Here is a 20,246-nt window from a genome sequence, read left to right as displayed (position 1 = left end):
ATTCTTTTTTTATTATAAAATATATACTACAAGGGTAATTTGGTGAAAGTTTGGTAAGGTTCTGAGCACAGGATCCATGACAAAGTAACGGAACGGAAGGGAACGGAACAATTCTGAGGAGCACGTTAGCGATACTCGGTCGAATCTTTTATTTATAGGTTATTTGGATATTTGAGTCACCTTCCGTAATGTGGTTATGTTTATGTAATTATCATAGTCGAATATTATAATCAACTAGCTACCCGACCCGGCTTCGCACGGGTGCAATACTGATACTAAATATACTACAGAATTTGTTTATATATGACATCACATCGCAAACTTCTAAAATTATCAGTGTTTCTTTACTATATTGTTCATGTATTATATACACAAACCTTCCCCTTGAATCACACTATCTTTTAAAAAAAACCGCATCAAAATCCGTTGCGTAGATTTAAAGATATAGGGACAGAGAAAGCGACTTTGTTTTATACTATGTAGTGATGGAACTCCTATACGGCTCGCAGTTAGGGTGCGATATGGGGCAGAATTTCTTACTATCTAATCAAATTTTGTGTATGTGATGTGATGTCATATGATGTACGAAATATAGTTGGTCTTTTTCAAAGTTTTTTTGCTGAGTTCGATTACAGCTCTTTCGAGGGATCCTTGTAGTTTACGCCGCGTGACGTATTAAATCCGCATTTTCGAAAGTCTATTTTTGCTTTATTCGCAAGTTTCCTTTGAAATTGTCCTCGAAGTAGTTTCTGACTCATATAAATGGAACGCTTAATCTATCCATATTAAAAAAAAATTAGTTAGTCAACATCAGCTTCACTTAAAATCAAAAAATAAATAAAATTTTAACAAAAAGAAAAACCGACTTCAAACAAAACACTATTTTAAAACAAATGAATATGCACGAAAAAGTAATAAAAATAATTGCGTATTCAACATATTTTTTAGAGTCTTCCTAAGTTAAATGAAATGAAAACTATTAGACTACTTAAAAGTCGATTAACGATTATATCATGTAGTTATAATTATTGTTATATTTGGAGTCGGTGTCAGCCAATAAAACCCTACAGTATATCTATCAAAAAACAATACGAGAATACTTTAACAAATATTTTTTTTACAAATTACCTTTTACACAATAATATACTGGATCAATCAAGGGGCTCGTATCGCTTCTTTCTTTTGATTGTTGGGGCAAGGGCACCATGGCTGACACCGGCTCCAAATATACCAATAATTATAACTACATGATATAATCGTTAATCGACTTTTAAGTAGTCTAATATTTTTCATTTCATTTAACTTAGGAAGACTCTAAAAAATATGTTGAATACGCAATTATTTTTATTACTTTTTCGTGCATATTCATTTGTTTTAAAATAGTGTTTTGTTTGAAGTCGGTTTTTCTTTTTGTTAAAATTTTATTTGATAGATATACTATGGAGTTTTCTTGGCTTTATTGAGGCGCATGCCCGTGGCTGACACCGACTCCGAATACAGCAATAATTATACAAGAAGACAATTTTAAAGTTTATAGGTGTTACAGTTTCTGTGATTTTTTTGATTAATCAATAAAAGTTATTTTTGGTCATATATACTATACGTAAGAATATGTGGTATATCAAAAGCATCTGAGAATGTGTTACATTGACTTTTTAATGTAGTGTTACTCCAAAAGCATAATGTACGCCTCACTTGCGCAAACGTGTAGGTGTGCCCTATTCTCAACTGGCCAACCCACGTCGATTTCGCAACAATAAATCCTTTAACCTATATTCATATTACAAATGTGAGAGTTATACTGTCTGTCTGACACTCTTTCACGATCATACCAACAACAACAACAACAACAACAGCCTGTAAATTTTCCTCTGCTGGGCTAACCACCTCACCCTTTGAGGAAAATGTTTGGGACATATTCCACCACGCTGTTCCAATGCAGGTTAGTGAAATACACATGTGACAGAATTTCTATGAAAATAGACACATACGTACGAGATGAATTATAAACACAAATTAAGCACATGAATGACGACCAAACCGTTGAACCAGATTTGATTTGACATTTGCCTAACATATGACAACCAATACCCTAAAACGCGACCGAATCCGCGAGCGACTACTAGTTATTTATATGTATAATTAGACTGTTAAAGAGAACGCGTCGAAAATAATAGCGGCTCAAAGCTGGCATTCCGTACACACACACACACACACACACACACACACACAAACAAACAAACACACACTAAGAAAGCATTGATAGTTAATGCAATCAAATAAAAGTTCAACCAGAAGTAATATCAAAATAAATAATAATATTTAAAACAGTGTTCTTAATTCGAAATTTAATACTTTTCTTTAAATTTAAACTGAAACTGGCCATGACCCAAATAATTCGCCATATTATTACGTAAATAATAAACTAAGTGAAATTAATGTTAAGTCGGTAATTATTTTAACGAGTTTTATCTCGCCTCATGCAGTAGTTAGTTTCAAGTACGCTATACTTTGTATTACAGTTATTAACGCCGTGAAGTAATATTATTAAGTATTTCATTTAAAAATAACGTTTTTTATAACGTTAATCTTATACAAACGTAACGATAAATTTTAAAATGAAATTTTAGTTGTATTAACGAGTAACGTAACTGACTGCAAATCGTCGAAATGTACTTAATGGCACGTTTGTTGTTTATAATTTTTCAAATGACAGATTTGTCTTATAATTTATTTATTTATTTATTTGGGAAGCCAACGTGGTATACAAGGTGTCTAATTCTACAAGATACATCCTTTCTTAAAAAGTATTACCATGTACATCACTCTTACAGGCTAACTCATCATGTAGATAAGATATAAAGATATTTACTCTTAAATCAATATTTCTTGCCTCGTCTGTCTGTCCATATCTCTGAACGCGAAATACTCAATAACTAGCAAACGGATTTTCATACAGTCTTTCCGAAAAGTCGGTACCGATTCATGAGGAAGTCTTAAGCGTAGTTCATAAGGTTCTATTGAGATTGGCTCACATAAGACAATACTTGTTGACGCGTTCGTGAACCAATACATTGCGTATTACAAGTGTTACGAACTAAACTTTTATGTACTTCACTGTCACTTACAGATAGTATAATATTTACATGGTATAAAACAAATTCGCTTACCGCTGTCTGTGCCTATGTATGCTTAGATCTTCAAAATTACGCAACGGATTTTGATGCTGTTTTTTTAATAGATACGAATGATAATATAGGTAGATTTTTGTATATAATACATGGACAATATAGTAAAGAAACACTGATAAAATTTTAGATGTGCCCAATGTGAAATAAATAAACAAATTCTGTATAAGATTTAGTACCAGTAGGCGTATTAATTAGTTATTCAGTATAAAAGATTAGGTGCTCCGCGCGAATTCCCCAGCGTTAAACGATACTGCCGCCCTCGGGTGTTATAGCATCATGTTACATAGGTTTTACTCCTCAACAGATAGGCTACCGCAAGTATCAGCGCTTTGAAGCAAATAAACTCTATAAAATCCGGTATCCCGTTTAGAATTTAATACATCACATAATATAGTCCAATTCAATTTTTTTTATTCAATACAAAAGTGCAACTCTGGCGAAATATACTCAGTAGCTATTTTTTTTTTATATTTCATGTTTTGAAATTGTTATTTTCATTAACAATAAATATATTTTCGTTATTTCAAAGCTTCGAGTGATTAGTTTTTTAATATTTAGCAGAGAAACGCACTTTAATATACAAAAAACTTATTCATTGAATGTCAAATTGAAAAGTACTATCAGTTTGAAAACTAGTAGGTATTAATTAAGGGTTTACTGAAAAGTATCCGTGAATTAACTAAGGAAACTTTTACTCAATTACATTTAAGTATATTTTTATTACACGGAGATAAATATTTTAGTTAAAGGATTTAAAAAATCGATACTGGATTTTGACATACTTTATAGTCAATCGTTAATAAAATTTTGGTAACTTTTTCCATGTAACCAAAGTCACCTGATAATACAACGTCATAACTTCTATGATCATATTTTAAAATCAATAATCATTGCATATGTATTTAGTAAAACATATTTATTTTTGAATATTACGTATAACGAGGAATATGTACAGTGAGAGTAAGAAAAACTTCGTCAGTTTTCCAATTCATTTCTGTATCAAGTCTTACACTCTTAGTACCTTTTGAATCTAAACATCAAATCATTGCGACGCAATATGTCAATCTCGATCGGTAAAGCAGATTATTGCTCATACTGAGCACACGAAAATAGATCTTAAGGTGACAAACCTTTTCTTACCCTGACGGTACATAGGATGATATAAAAGCCTATCTCCAATAACAGAAACCTAAAAGAACATTAAGTATATTTGTTACCAACTTACCAACTCTTCCTCGTAGTCACCAACAATTGGGTTGTTGTTCAGATACCACCGGTACATTTGTGCGGGAGGATTTGCGTCAACCGAACATAGGAACCTCGCTTCACTGCCTTCCGGTATTCTCTTATTCACAGCACCGGATACAATCGAAACATTTATTTTTGGAGCGTATTTTACCTAAAAAGAACAATATTGGTAAAGTATGGCCAACTGGTACGCGAGCCAACGTCATCCATGACCAATGTCACCAACCTTGGCAACCAAGATATTAAGCTATTTTTGTGCCGCCCTAGACTTTGTAATGTATCTACGCAAATGAGCATTAAGCTTCAATTTCAAGTTAATTATATTTTAAAGCATAATTAAAATACCTTTGATTCATTAACAAAATTATATGCAAACAAAATTTGAAAGTGTGAAAAAGTGTCTTAATGAATAAATTCATAATTTTATAAAAATCTGAAGCAAACAAAATTAGCTAATGATAGCGCGATGCACAAAGTATAATTACATTAGCATTATAGCTACGAAAATTGTTTGTAGACATCGAACTAGATTAACTTAAAGTACTTAGTTAAGCGCAGACTTTAGTTGATAATTTATTTTTTAATCTCACGAAATAAGAGGATGAGCAAATCACCTGACGGTAAATGGTCAGTCGTTTAATCAAATCAAATTAAATCAAAATAAACTTTATTCAAGTAGACTTTTACAAGCACTTTTGAATCGTCATTTTACAATTAAGTGAAGCTACCACCGTTTCGGAAAGTAGATTCTAACGAGAAGAACCGCCAAGAAACTCAGTAGTTACTCTTTTTCAACATTTAAAAAAAAATCAAAGTCAAATTAGTTAAATACAATTATTTAAATTAATATCCTGCTTGGAAGTCAACAGGTATTAATTCCAAGCATTTTGATCATCTACAAAATCTTGTATCGAATAATATGTATGCCTTTTTGCCAGTGTATTTTTTACAAATTTGAATTTACGAAATGACTTGCTTGTAGATGGCATGACACTGGCTCATTTATAAGCCAGAACACAACAATACAAAGTATTGTTGTTTAGCGGTAGAATATATAGAGTGGGTGGGGGGAGTATCCCCAAGAACGGCTTGCATAAAGCCCTACCAAATTAATTAAAAAAATTACGTTGCGTATAATACGACAAAAACTAGAAGCATGAGATTTGAAATTGTGATGGGGACACTTCGGATAATAAGGTCAATGAACTCAACCAAAAAAAGAAGGAACAAAATTGATACGCAAAGTTAATATGAAATATACAAGGACACAGAGTCCTTAATATTTTAAATCTGGTTATAAACCAATGAATAATGACTAAATAAAATCTGTAAGGTATCGGTAATCCCTTAGAAACTTTGAGAACGATTTTTCTTTAAAGATTGAAGCTCGGTAAATATCAGATTATTATCCAATGGAAAAGATTATCTTAGATTTAGAAATACCTCTCATGATAAATAAAATAATCATATTAATAAAAAAATATCTTTGCTTTTTCAATATTCAAAAAAATATATTATACTGTAACGTCAGAAGCACTAACGTGTGCAAAATTTCAGGACCAATAATGTAGCTGGTTTAAGATGTTCAAGCTTAGCTTCACCCCTTTGAATATGTGGGTACACACATACAAAGGGGTGAAGCTAACTAAGGCTTGTAAACTAGCTTTAGCCAGTTTTACTTAAAACTGGTTCGTAGCGGTTCTACAGCAGTGACTTCCATTACTATATCAATTAACAACTTAATTATAAGTAATCTGGATTAGTCTAGGATAAACAGAACGAGTTGTTATAAATTTTAAGAAATAAATAAAAAAGTTTGGAAGATTATCTAATTATTAAAAATCATCTACTAAATCTCGCAAGGGTCATTTTTTAAACTAATGTAGTTTTAATTAGAACCAAACTGGGAACCTCTTCAGTTACCCTTTTGTGACAATTAAATTAGTTATAACAACACAAGAATTTTACTTTTATATTCTATTGGTTGATTTGAAGGCAGAGCAATAGTTTTGCACTTTATAGAATTTAATTTGAAAAGAGTAACAACTGCGTCTTTCGCTTGTTCTCCTGGGATCTTCTTTCTAATGTAGTGCTTAAGAATTATAAGGTCGTTGAAGATGTACTATGTAAAGATAAAATACCAATATATACCTCAATATGCACTGTGGCCATCCTGTACGCCCTGTCCGCTGTGTTCTGCGCTTGACACGTCATTGTCTGATTGTGGTGTATCTTGTTAGGTATCAACCGCAAAACCGATCTGTAATAATGTATCTGTGTAATTAATGATATTACCAAAATCGTTGGACTTACTATTTGTTTCACTGATAGTTGATAGATAGATAGATAGATAGTTTGGTGGAAGAGCATATGGGCCACTTTATGGTAAGTGGCCACCATCACCCATAGACAATGACGCTGTAAGAAATATTAACTATTCCTTACATCGTCAATGCGCCACCAACCTTGGGAACTATAGAAGACTTGATAAGTCTTTATCAATGTATATTTGAATATCATCATCATCAGCTAATTTGCAGCTAGCAACCTGCTAAGGTATTCTTCTCCACCCAACTAATTTGATTAGCGAATTGGATTAAAGAACACCTATTACGCAAATTCTTGTGTTCTCAATATATCCTCAATTCTACATTCGTCTAGTCAAGCATGAGGAAGCTCATTGTGGTCAAAATCTCTCAGGAATTTATAAAACACTTCAATACAGCCGTAACCATACATACCTAGTAACGTATCTTTGTTCGTCTGGTAACATTTCAACTCTGCTTTCAACGTTATTCTTGATAACGTTCTGACTTCCATCTACCCAAGTTATCTGTAAAAAGGTTTTATGTTAGCATCGTTTGAGTATTAATGGAATGCATTCGAAATTCAAATTTAATTTCAGAAGATCCAAAAGAATAAATCAAAATTAATTTTCAAGAATATTGGTTGATTGGTTGGTTGGTTGTTGGACCCAAACTTGGACAAAGCCCTACCAAGTTATTCTCTTTTGAATAAAGCTCCAACGTAAATACCAACATTTTTACATACACAACATATAATAGTGCAAAGAATGAATCGTAAATCTTAAGACTAATCTATATTAAATAAAGTATTACACGATTCATTTTAAAATCACATCAAATAGCCGTGTTGCTTTAAAACGGATGAGTTATATAACAATCAGTGCTATAATTTTAATCATTAATTTGATTAATAAATCAAATCATTGCAAATAATTTCGTGATTACAATGTAGAACATTATTTGGTAACTGTATTAAATTTTTGTAATTTATTAGTCATTAACGTATCTCACGAATATCGAAATAATCAACAATTTCATAAAAGTCAATATGTATATTAACTAACTGTGCCCGAATCGTGTAGGAGTCGAGATGGCCCAGTGGTTAGAACGCGTGCATCTTAACCGATGATTGCGAGTTCAAACCCAGGCAAGCACCGCTGATTCATGTGGTTAATTTGTATTTATAATTCATCTCGTGCTCAGCGTTGAAGGAATACATCGTGAGGAATCCTGCATGTTACAAATGTCATAGAAATTCTGCTACGTGTGTATTCCACCAACCCGCATTTTTTCCCTACAATATCTATTGAGAACGATGGACAGCGATTCAGACATGCGTCAACACGGAAGATATAACACTGATCACGTTTACAATATAGTTTAAAATATATTCAGAATCAATTTTTAATCACACGAATACACTCGCTTACACATCGAGTATATTTAGATTAAATAAATATTCTAAAAAGATATCATGATCTAGAAACTTAATACATATTTATTTGTATCGATTCCCGATGTAAAAATCGATACCGCCCACTCGAAGATAATATATCAAGATTATGTGTTGAATTAATTTCTTCAAAATCTAGAAAACATGAGTTATAGATGTGGCGAATGTACAAGATTGTTTTGTTTTCCTATCTATTTAAATCTTTAGACTCATTATTTAGAAACGCTTACATTTTAATCGACTTTAGGCGCCATACGAACCTAGTTTCATTGTTTTATCTCGACATCTATTAAAACATATGCGTTCGTTTTATTTATGAAACGGATGTTGCTTTATTTAATCATTTAAAGTTTTATTATATATAGAAATATTTGTAATTAAATAAACTAGTTTATTTTTTTATGAATTATATGTTGATTATATTATGGACCAGAGTTAGCACAGTGGTTAGAACGCGTGAATCTTAAGCAACGTTTGCTTGTTCAAACCCATCACTTAATGTACATGTGCTTAATTAGTGTTTTTAATTAATCTCGTGCTCAGCGATGAAGGAAGACATTGTAAGTAATTTAAAAATTTTTTTCCACGTGTATCCACCAATCTACATTGGAGCAGCGTGGTGGAATAGACTATTAATAAGATGTTTACATGCTGTAAATAACATTATGTGGAACTGCAAGTCTACATAATGCCTCTAGTACACTGAGTTTTTTACGGCCCGTAAATTTCCCACTGCTGGGCTAAGGCCTCCTCTTCCATTAAGGAGAGAGTTTTGGTAGATATTCCACCATGCTATTCCAATGCGGGTTGGTGGAATAACCCGCAAGTAATTTAAGAAAAGAACGATGGTATACTCACTTCGGATGCTGGCTTCCCGCCTTCGGATACACATTCAATATCAACAGGCTGATCTTCTATCGCATCGATAAAAGCTCCTTGTAATATACGAGGAGGCTCCGGTGCGACCAAAACTGTAACTTTAGCGTATCTCGATCGTATGGCCGGCTCGCCTAATTAAAAACAAAATTTAATCATAAATTCCAATAACCATAATTAGATCGAGGTAATAAAAAATATGATGCATTAATAGAATCGTATCTAATATATCGAGATTACAATCGAAGTTATAAATATTAACGGTTGTTTTGATAATCAATGTTTTGTATTAATTGATCAAATTATCATTTTACGACTGTGTGACTGCGTTTTTATATTCGATGTAAACTAAAAAAATTCCGCTCGAATTTTTTCTGTAGTGTGAAAGGATACTGTTTTGTAAACGTCAATAATTAACATTATATATAACATTATATATATAACAAATAAAAAATGTAGATGTGTGACTCTTGCTTTTTTTATTTATATAGCTTATGTGTTTTTTTGTTAAATATTAGACATTAAACTCACCGTTGAGACCGGAACTAACTTGACATTGGTACATGCCATCATCTTCCAGCGTAACGTCTTTTATATCTAATGAGTAATCGCCTGCAACAAAAATTAATAATATAAAAATCAAAATCAATTTAACGCGTGTGTGACGCTAAAATACATATCTTAGTGTGCGTAGACTAACGAGAGGAGAGTCAACAAAAAAATACAAATTAGATTTTATTTATTAAGTTTATTTTATTAAAAATTAATTCATTTAACGTGAACACGTGAGTGAATCTATAAATGGTTTAATTAACTTCAATAAAATTGCGTATTTCATTGCCTCTAGTTGATACCGGAATAAGTTCACTCTTTGCTGAGATAATTAATTAAAAATATTACTGGAATTTTTGCAAGAATTCTACTCAATTTATATAGGTTTTTTTAAGTTCAATTTACAACCTCTATGGGCTCACAGTTACCTCTGCCATTTACATTCTACTTTTATACATTTTGGGGTTTTATATTTTTACTAATCATCAGCAGATCTTCGTTGGACTTCAAGCTTGTCTTAGAAGACGTGGCTCACACTCTTTTTTTTTCATGTATACATAATCAATAACATATAATAAGAACAATTTTTTTTTCATTCTGTTAACTACAATCTAGCGTATATCCCCCCATCCTTACTCGATCAGAGAGAGTACAGCCTCGGTAACTCTGACGTTGCGTTTATGTATAGATGTCTTAGTTGATATAGTTAGCAATAATTTTAATTAATTCTCTGATGATATTTAGTTTAGTTAACTTGTATTAAGTTTCTTGATAAATCGTATATACGTCAATTACTTTAGTGTAAATTAAATCCGAAACTAACAACTTGTAGTCAATACAAGTAAGTGACAAGGCAAACTTAATGTTTTTAAAAGAGTAACTACTGAGTTTCTTGCCGGTTCTTCTCGGTAGAACCTACTTTCCGAACCGGTGGTAGCTTCACTTAAAATAGTTGTTAAATGACGATTCAAAAGATCTTGTAAAAGCCTACTCAAATAAAGTATATTTTGATTTTGTTGTAACTGATAATTTAAAGAAATTTATCTTCACTACATAACAATCTATAAAACATTTCGGTTAATTAATTATAACATAATAAGGCGTCTGAAATTTTCGAAAGTCCAAAGATAAAACTTTGTGAATGAACGATTTGTCAGCAGTCGTTTCTTAAGATAAAATTTTATCTTAACTTAAAATGCTATTTATAAGATATATAAGTGCAATAAATTAATTAATATACACAATAAAATATATTTGAATCGGTAAGCACTTACATGATTTTTGAAAAAAGAATATCAAAATATGTTTAAATCTTCTTCAATAATAAAATAACTATATGTATCAATATACTGTTATTTATATATAAAAAGTTATATTTAATTTATTAAGATCAAAATCATAATTAAGTACAAATAACATTGAATAAAAATAGAGCTTAGAATTCTTCCAAAGATTGCTAAAATAAAAAAAATCGTTAAGTTTCATTAAATTCATAAATAAATACTCAAAGCATTTTTTGTTATATAAGTCGATTAAATTAAATATCGAAAATAAAACCTTTTTAGTCCGAAGTCGGATAAGTATAAAGAAAAAAAAAAACATTTTAATCAAATGAAGCTGAACAAAATCTCTAAGAACTTATATAATTACTCCATTGAAGAAACCTGATCCTTTTGACTGGATCTTTCCTTTTATTGAGATGTAAGAGCAATCACCTAATTAGGTATATCTTTTCGATTATACTCACAAAATATATGTTTTAAAAAGGTATTTCTATATATTTTCTGCTTTTAAAAATAATTTATCATATAAATATTTCTGTTTTCATTTTTAATTGATTGATTTCTATTGTATAAAATAATAAAAAAAAAACTAATCATCAGGTGCTCGGCGATAACGGAAAACATCGTGAGGATACCTGACTTATTTCATAGAAATTTGGCCACATGTGTATTGTACCAAACCGCATTGAAACAGCGTGGTGGAGTATGTTTCAAACCTTCTCAAAGATAGAGAGCCTAGCAGTGGGAAAATTACAGTATGTTATTGTCGCTGTCTTACTATAAAGTATTATTATTATATACGATTAAACTTTCAATATTCATTAAATAGTAGTAGTAGTAGTAGTAATTCATATTTCAAAACGTCTCTACATCGTTATATACAATAGCTAATGTATTTTATATCGGTACGAAACAAAACTCAAATTCTATTTCGAATAGTATACTAGAATACGCTATAAATCATAGATGGAGGCTAATTTTGACACAGACTGTCTGACCTCAGCTACCGTATAAAACGGACAGGATTATTAAGGTCACATGAGTCTATAATATCAAAACGTGTTTATGACGATTGGAGAAATAGTCTATTGTAACAAAGAATTTTTTAACTTCAAATTTTCAAACAGTCTACACTAGTATAATAAATACAAAAGTTTGTCTTTCTGTTTTCTTTTCTATTTTGGTATAAAGCTAGTTTGTCTTAATAGTCTTTTGCGACTAATAGTCAATTATAAATCACACACACGACGTAAACAATACCATTCACTTATTGATATGTAGGTCAACGTAAATGTTTTTAATATTCGCATGCAAATGAACAAATACGATCTGCCATCGAAGCCACTAATGCAAACTTTTCACGGTTTACACATTATATTTTTAGGGCATTATTATTCACTTCGTTTCTCACTTATACGATATTGGCCGACTTACAGCGATATACTGTTTTTGATGCTCATTAATGTATCTTTTCATTTTGTTTTGCAGTTTTGATACAAGATCACCAAATTAAAGCTCGCCTCAATAGTCGAAATTAAAAGCGACAAAGAACTAGTACTAGATGTGTGCTTTGCTTCATTGCTTCTGGTGTAAGTTTAAAGCAGATAGCGTAGAGTTAGATACTCAAAGGGTAAAACGAACCCGTTTCTCACCAGGCTGTATCTCGAGAACTTTGATGGTTAGACAATTAAAATTGACACAGATGTATATGTATGATATATTTCTGTTGCCGCTAAACAACAAATACTAAAAATAGATAACTGACGAGATAGACTGCCTATGACATCTATAGTAATAATATAAATGTGAAAGTAACTCTTGTCTATCTGTCGCCCTTTCATGACCAAACAAATGAACCAAATTTGATGAAATTTGATGAAAATAAAAACTTGAACTCCATGAAAGGACATAGGCTACCTTTTGCCTAACACGTCACAACCAAACGCGAGCGAAACCGCGGGCGAAAACTAGTACAATATAAACTTAATATTTAAATGACAAATTCGACGAAATAAGAATTGAGTCATTACGTATTACGCGTGTAAATTAAAAAGTCGTAGTTTTACGTCAGTTAAGTACAGTTGTGTCAACATTCCATACTTGTGGTTTAACGTGTAATAAAGTATTGTATACATGTATTATATTCATACAAATAAATAGAGGCGAGACGGCCTAGTTGGATGCGTTAATGTAATCTTATATCGAGGATTCAATCTTGTGATTAATTTGTGTTTATAATTCATTTGATGACCTCCATGGTCGAGTGGTGTGTACACCACTCTGAGATCCTGAGTTCGATTCCCGGCCGAGTCGATGTAGATTACCATTAGTTTTCTATGTTGTCTTGGGTCTGGGTGTTTGTGGTACCGTCGTTACTTCTGATTTCCATAACACAAATGCTTCAGCTACTTACATTGGGATCAGAGTAATGTATGTGATGTTGTCTCATATTAAAAAAAAATATATAATGTTAAAAATTCATGCTGGGGGAAGCATCGAAGACATGTACAAACATGTACATACACGTATTGGATGAAAATGTACGCCGTGTATTGAAATAGCATGATGATCTAACCTCTTAACTCTTCAAAGGTAATAAAATGTTTATATTTCATTGACAGACGGAAATGTGATCATATTTTTATCGGTTGAAAATCGGCCTAGTTGCTTTATCGTTTGAATTTGAGAAGTGAGAAAATACTGCAACCTTTGAGAGGATGAGAGAAGCCTTTGACAAGTAATCTTAGCGATGCGGATGTACAGTCAGAGTAAGAAAACCTTCGTCAGTTTACAAATTCATTCCTTAATCAAGTCTTAAACTCTTAGACCGACAACGGCGTATAAAATTAAACTTATATTGTATGATAACTTGGTTCAAAATAGTGTAACATCTTTGGACAAATAGTTACACTATTTATGATGAAATATTTTAAGGACGTAATTTAAATTAGATATGATATCTCCTACTGAATTGTTTGACAATGTCTGTCAGTGTCATATATTCTCGATCAGTGAAGTCGATTATGGCTCATACTGAGCACACGAAAATAGATCTTAAGGTGACGAACCTTTTCTTACCTCGACTTTACTTTTACCATAAAATGACGATATTACAACTTTAATAAAACTTTTATTTGGATTAAATCTCGAGTCGTCTGGAATAAAAATTGCATTCTTTTATTGACTACCATAAAGTAAAGAATATTTAATAATAATCATAATATAATACAGAAACAATTATAAAAGCTCAGTGAGGAGATGACATATTACTTGAAAATATTTAAACGCCACGTGCTTAAAACCCGCCACCAAAATTTTCTTTTGTACTAGCTAACCATCCCACATTGGAGTAGCGTGGCAGGAAAAGCTCCAAGACAATTTACAGTAGAACTTCCACGGACTGATTAAAAACGTAGAGAGGAAAATTTCTATACATATATTGATCATTACCTTCCTAACAGTGGTTTAGTTAAATTGTTTATCTGCCAAAAATAATTTAACCTTGAGCGAACATTTGAAATACTGGATGCGTCAAACAATCATTACAGCTTCACAAGCCAAATCCTAAGGGCAATGACCCATTGCGAATATTCTAATAATACATCCCTGTTCATACGTACGTAATCAAAATATAAAACTCTTCATATAATTTAAAAGAAAATTATGCATTATGAAACTTATTTGCATATTCGTAAGGTTGAAAATTAATAAAATCACTGTTTCTATTACAAATTACTACAGCTGTATTTTAAAAAAAATGTAACCTCTCATGTAGTCTTGATACTTTTGTGTACGGGAAAACTTTCAGCATCGAAACGTGTTGTCATTTGTTGAACAGGTAAAAGGGGGAGTTGTGAAAGAATAGAATAGGCAAAAAAATATAGATATAGAAATGTCTAGACAAATACAATGAGAAAAAAACATTTCTAAAGAACTCAATACTGTCGAACGAAGATATGGGGTGTTTGGCAGATCTGTTTAGTGCAACTCTACTTTTTTAATTTCAAATGACAACTGAATAATGCTCGCATGGAAATTATTTAAAATCATGTTAATGCATTGAAGTTACGATTGTATGTACTTATATTATATGTATATTGAATATCTTAAATTCTTAGTTAATACATGCATGTACAGCCTGTAAATTTCCCACTTCTGGGCTAACGCCTCCTCTCCCATATTTGAGGAGAAGGTTCGGAGTATATTCCACCACACCCCTCCTTTGCGGATTTGCGGATTCACACGTGGTACGATTTCGTTGAAACATGCAGGTTTTCTTGCGATGTTTTCCTTCAGTGACGAGTACGAGATGAATTATAAGGAAAAATTAAGCACATGAAAATTCAGTGGTGCTGGATTTGAACCCGTATATAGTACTTGAAAAAGAATATAGTGTTCTAACCACAAGGCTATCTCGATCGAATTGGGTTCATTCTATTTAATTTTGAAAATTCATAAAAATGTTAAATGTCAAGTTACATTTTAATACTTGTTGCTATTGAAAAGAAATTTTAAAATAACGGATTATTTAGATGAAATAATGTTATATAACCCAGTAAGAAGAACATCATGAAATATCCTCACAAATTACCAGTATTAATAATAATCTAGTACTTAATAGTCCGATATAAAAATTATTACATTTTAAGAAGCTACTGTTTTTGAATTTCGAATCACACCGAAATTATACGAAACAAACTCAGTAGATACTCTTTTGAACTTAAAATTCATGCCTGCAAATATGGTGGATTCATTGGTTTTAAATATAATCAAATTTAAAAGAAGTACAGGATACATTTTCATAAATTCATAAATAATTAATAATACAATTTTAGTTTAATTACAAGTGAGATTGCTTGAATAAGTGTGCTATTGATTTCGACAAAATATTTATGTTACTATGAGTTATTGTCAATACAAACACTTTTATTTATAAACATCTATCTCTTTCTTTCAACAATGATTCACATTCGTTAGAAGAAGACGTCATCGATTAAACAATCACTCTTTAAAATTTATAGGTCAAATCGATTTGACAAATCAATTAAACGAAAATAATTTAAAAAAAGAATACATGCGCGTTAACTCGAGACGATATATTCGTAGTACAGAAATATTTAGGTAAATAGCGTTTGAGAATGCGTATTTTATTTTCATCCTACATTACGGTTTCGTTCTGTTTTTATCTTTCACCACCTTGATAAACATGGCGTAATGAAGGCTATGGATGTAAAAACTGTTTGCTAGACGTGCAGGGGGGAATTTACGTAACGTGAAAGATCTTGTGTATACAGCGTATAAAGAAAACGCTTGGATTTACTGCAAGCGCTTTTAAAACTACACATATCAATGTACACAAGAAGTTTTAATTAATTTTGATATTTAAATACCATTACATAAGTTCTGTTTATGTCTAATGTTGAATGTGTTTTAAGCTGTTTTCTTGGTGGTAATACCACCACTCATCAGTTATTCTACCGACAAATAACAGTACTCAGTATTGTTGTTTTCCGGTTTGAAGGGTGAGTGAGCCAGTGTAACTACAGGCACAAGGAACATAACATCTTAGTTCCCAAGGTTGTTGGCGCATTAACGATGTAAGGAATAGTTAATATGTCTTACAGCGTCATTGTCTATGGGTGATGGTGACCACTTACCATCAGGTGGCTCATATGCTCGTACGCCAAGCTATACCATAAAATAAAAATAAAAAAAATAAATAAATACTTAGCTCAGATTATAATATGTTTTGGAGTTTTGACGTACCATGAAATAGTAGGTCTTATTTAACGGTGGATTACTATTGCATTCGTTGATGAATAATATGACGAATGCCAAATCATAAACTATCGTAAAACGAAATCGGTTATATTTTAAATTTAGAACGTATATTAGTAACAGTCATTATTTTTTTTTTTAATTTATTTCACGGCAAAGAAAACAATCTACGCCTTAAACGGGGCACAGACAAAAAATCTATTGAAATTACGCGACACGTACCTAAGTCTTTTGTCAATAACTTCTTACAACTTATAAATATAATAAAAAAACATAAGATTGCATTTAAAAGAAAAATATCACAACTATACGACGATTTCTAACTGTCGAGTCATACCGTTTCTTTTTAAAGAAAATATTTTTAATGTATGTTTAAATAGAGTACAGATAAAGAATAGGAATCAAAATGGCGTAACCACTATCCCCTTCTCGCTCGCACACTGTCGATATCTCTTTACTTTCTCACTGTTTTCTGTTCTCTATAGTTTTAAGCTGTCAAAGCTGAGAACACATCGAAAAAATAGTGTCCAACTTTTGGCCAATCTCTGAATTAATTGGATTTGGGCTCATGTGCAATCAGACACCCGATTAAACAATAATTATGAAAGTAATAATTATAAATCAGTTTATTCGAAAGAAACAATAATGCGTGATTCTAGCAATTTCTTCTCGCTAGACTCTACTTTCCCAAACACGGTAGAATCCCAAATGTTGATTCAAAAATGATTTATTGCAAAGTTTACTTTTTTTATATTTTTAAATTAGACAACATTCATTACTCTGATCCCAATGTAAGAAGCTAAAGCACTTGTGTTATGGAAAATCAGAAGTAACGACGGTACCACATTTTACATCTACTCGGCTGGGACTCGAACCCTGGACCTCGGAGTGGCGTACCCATGAAAATCGGTGAACACACTACTCAACCACGGAGGTCGACGTCGTACTTCAATAGAATAGTTTCGATTTGATTTTGTATATTCTAATCATATACTGCTATGTATCTTATTAATTTGACAAAAAAAAAATAACAAAAAAACAAGACCCGCTGAGTTTCTTTCGCCGGTTCTTCTCAGGTCAGGGTGTTCCTTTTTCCGAACCGGTGGTAGTGTTTATTTAACAATCAATAAGTAAGTGTAATGCTTCTATATTGAATAAAGGAATTTGAGTTTGAGTTTGAGTTTTATGGAACCTTACCTTCCTCGTCGCTCCCGATCATGGAGTATCGCTCGTAGCCACTGAGGTTTCGATGTGTGCCAAGACCGAAATCGTCTTTGGTCCACTGCAGGCTGCCGACTTTGTGTTCTACTCGACACGGTAATGTCACGCGGGAACCCACGACTGCACTCTGTGAAACAAAACAATAATAAATCTTATTACCTCCACTGTTATTAACCTTTATAGTAGTATAGTATAGTAACAGCCTGTAAAATTCCCACTGCTGCTCTCCTTTTGTAGAGAGGGTTAGGAGATATTCCACCACACTGCTCTGGTGCAGGTTGGTGGATTCACATGTTTTTTTCTTTTTTTTATGGTATAGGTTAGCAGACGAGCATATGGGCCACCTGATGGTAAGTTGTCACCATTACCCAAAGACAATGACGGTGTAAGAAATATTAACTATTCCTTACATCGTCAATGCGCCACCAACCTTGGAAACTAAGATGTTATGTCCCTTGTGCCTGTAGTTACTCTGGCTCACTCGCCCTTCAAACCGGAACACATCAATACTGAGTACTATTGTTTGGCGGCAGAATAACTGATGAGTGGGTGGTACCTACACAGACGGGCTTGCACAAAGCCCTACCACCAAGTAAGAAATATAGAAGAATTTCGTCGAAATTAGACACATGTAGGTATCCTCACAGGTTTTTAAGTTGAGAACACCTATAGCCGAAGGACCTAACCACTGTAGTAGCGTTGTGGAATATACTCTAAAATCATCTTCTCGAAGGGAGAAGAGGCCTTAGTATAGAAGTGGGAAATTTACAGGCTGTTAATGTATGTATGACAGAAAGCATCTCATTTCTCTTAAAAACTTAAACATAACCCGTTAAATAGATGTAAGTTAAATAGAATAATCAAATACATATTACATAATATGCAAAAATATTGTAACGATACATTTCAGGTGAACAAATAACTATGTTAATGAAAATAATTAATTCATTCAAATTAAAACGCTACCATCTATATACTAATTCAAAGACAGAAAGCGGTTTACAGATATTAGAGAATAATTCATTCCAATATTTAATTCTTGGAAGGACTTTGATTCTTGCCCATTATATTAGGATATGTCTAACTGACTGATAGCCGATAGCCGAAAAGTTATGTGGAAGATCATGGTATGGGCATGTAACGCGGAGGAATGAGGAACATATTGTGAGAAAAGCCTTGAGCATGGATGTGGACGGATATAGAGGTAGAGGACGACCATGGATGGATTGTGTGAAAGATGATATGGTTAGAAAGAATGTTACTTGTGAGATGACGTCTGACAGAGAATTGTGGAAGGAAAAGACATGCTGCGCCGACCCCAAATAATGTTAGGATGAGGTCAGGAGGATTATGTCTAACTGACTGACACCACTGCTGGGCATAGATCTTGAAGGTTGAGTGTTTTATGCGACCATGTTGCTCGAAGGCGTTGAAAAAAATTGTCAAAATTTGAACAGAGATTCAAGAATAGTAGGCGACGGCGGCCTCGCTCGTTTTAGTGTGTTGGTTGTCATGTTAGGCAAAAAAAATCCATGTCCTTTCCTGGAGTTCAAGTTAGCTTCAAACGAAATTTCATCAAAATCGGTTCAGCGGTGTGATCGTGATTGAGCGACAGACAGAAAGAGTTACTTTCACATATATAATATTAATATAGATTTTGCCTTCATTGTCAAGCAAAAGAATTATGTTGGAGGTCCAATCCTTCTCTTCAAAAGAAAAAAGACATTACAGGCTTCAATTTTCTATTAGATATAAGCTTTATAATTATAAGTAATAAGGATGTATTTTGTGTGTTAATTCGATAATAAAATATTAATAATGTATTTCGATTAATATTTAAAATGAGAAACTTATATTTAAAATTGAAAGTTAATAAATTAATTATATTCAAAACGATTATACATTTATATAATATGGTTTCTTTTATTAGAATTAAAATTCAAGGATATAAATAAGATAATGGATAGGAATTTTTGAAATTAATATAATGTGTTATAAATGCAAAATATTAGACACTCTTTTAATAATAAAGACTTGTGAATAATGTTATATTATAAATATTCAAAATGCTTAGATAACAATCTATACTAATATTTTAAATGTGAAAATAACTTTGTCTGTATTTTGCTCTTTTATAGCGATCACTGAACGCAATTTTATGAAGTTTGGTATGAAACTTGAACTTTCAAACCACAAAAATATATTTGTATTATTATTAAAAATATATAATGAGTAGGTCCACTCATCAGATATTCTACCGCCAAGCAGAAGTACTTGGTATTGTTGTGTTCCAGTTTGAAGGATGAGTGAGCCACTAACAGGCACAAGGAACACACGA

The 20,246-nt window shown here is 32.1% G+C and overlaps 1 protein-coding gene across 6 annotated transcripts in view; it reads right to left on the bottom strand.

Moving 5' to 3' along the window:
• LOC124540737 (irregular chiasm C-roughest protein-like) overlaps positions 1-20,246 on the bottom strand; it is an 87,435-nt gene that overhangs the window by 17,877 nt on the left and 49,312 nt on the right. For all 6 annotated transcript variants that reach the window (XM_047118426.1, XM_047118430.1, XM_047118425.1 and 3 more), the window contains exons 3-8: positions 17,885-18,035; positions 9,606-9,686; positions 9,057-9,208; positions 7,181-7,272; positions 6,591-6,699; positions 4,417-4,590 (exon numbers count right to left, since the gene is read on the bottom strand). In XM_047118426.1, coding sequence (XP_046974382.1) covers positions 4,417-4,590; positions 6,591-6,699; positions 7,181-7,272; positions 9,057-9,208; positions 9,606-9,686; positions 17,885-18,035 — 759 coding nt within the window. The remainder of the gene's footprint in view (positions 1-4,416; positions 4,591-6,590; positions 6,700-7,180; positions 7,273-9,056; positions 9,209-9,605; positions 9,687-17,884; positions 18,036-20,246) is intronic.

This window comes from Vanessa cardui, chromosome 26, assembly GCF_905220365.1.
Source record: "Vanessa cardui chromosome 26, ilVanCard2.1, whole genome shotgun sequence".
NCBI classification, from domain to species: domain Eukaryota; kingdom Metazoa; phylum Arthropoda; class Insecta; order Lepidoptera; family Nymphalidae; genus Vanessa; species Vanessa cardui.
Note: the sequence above shows the minus strand (reverse complement) of the source record. Positions and strands in the feature narration are given on the sequence as shown.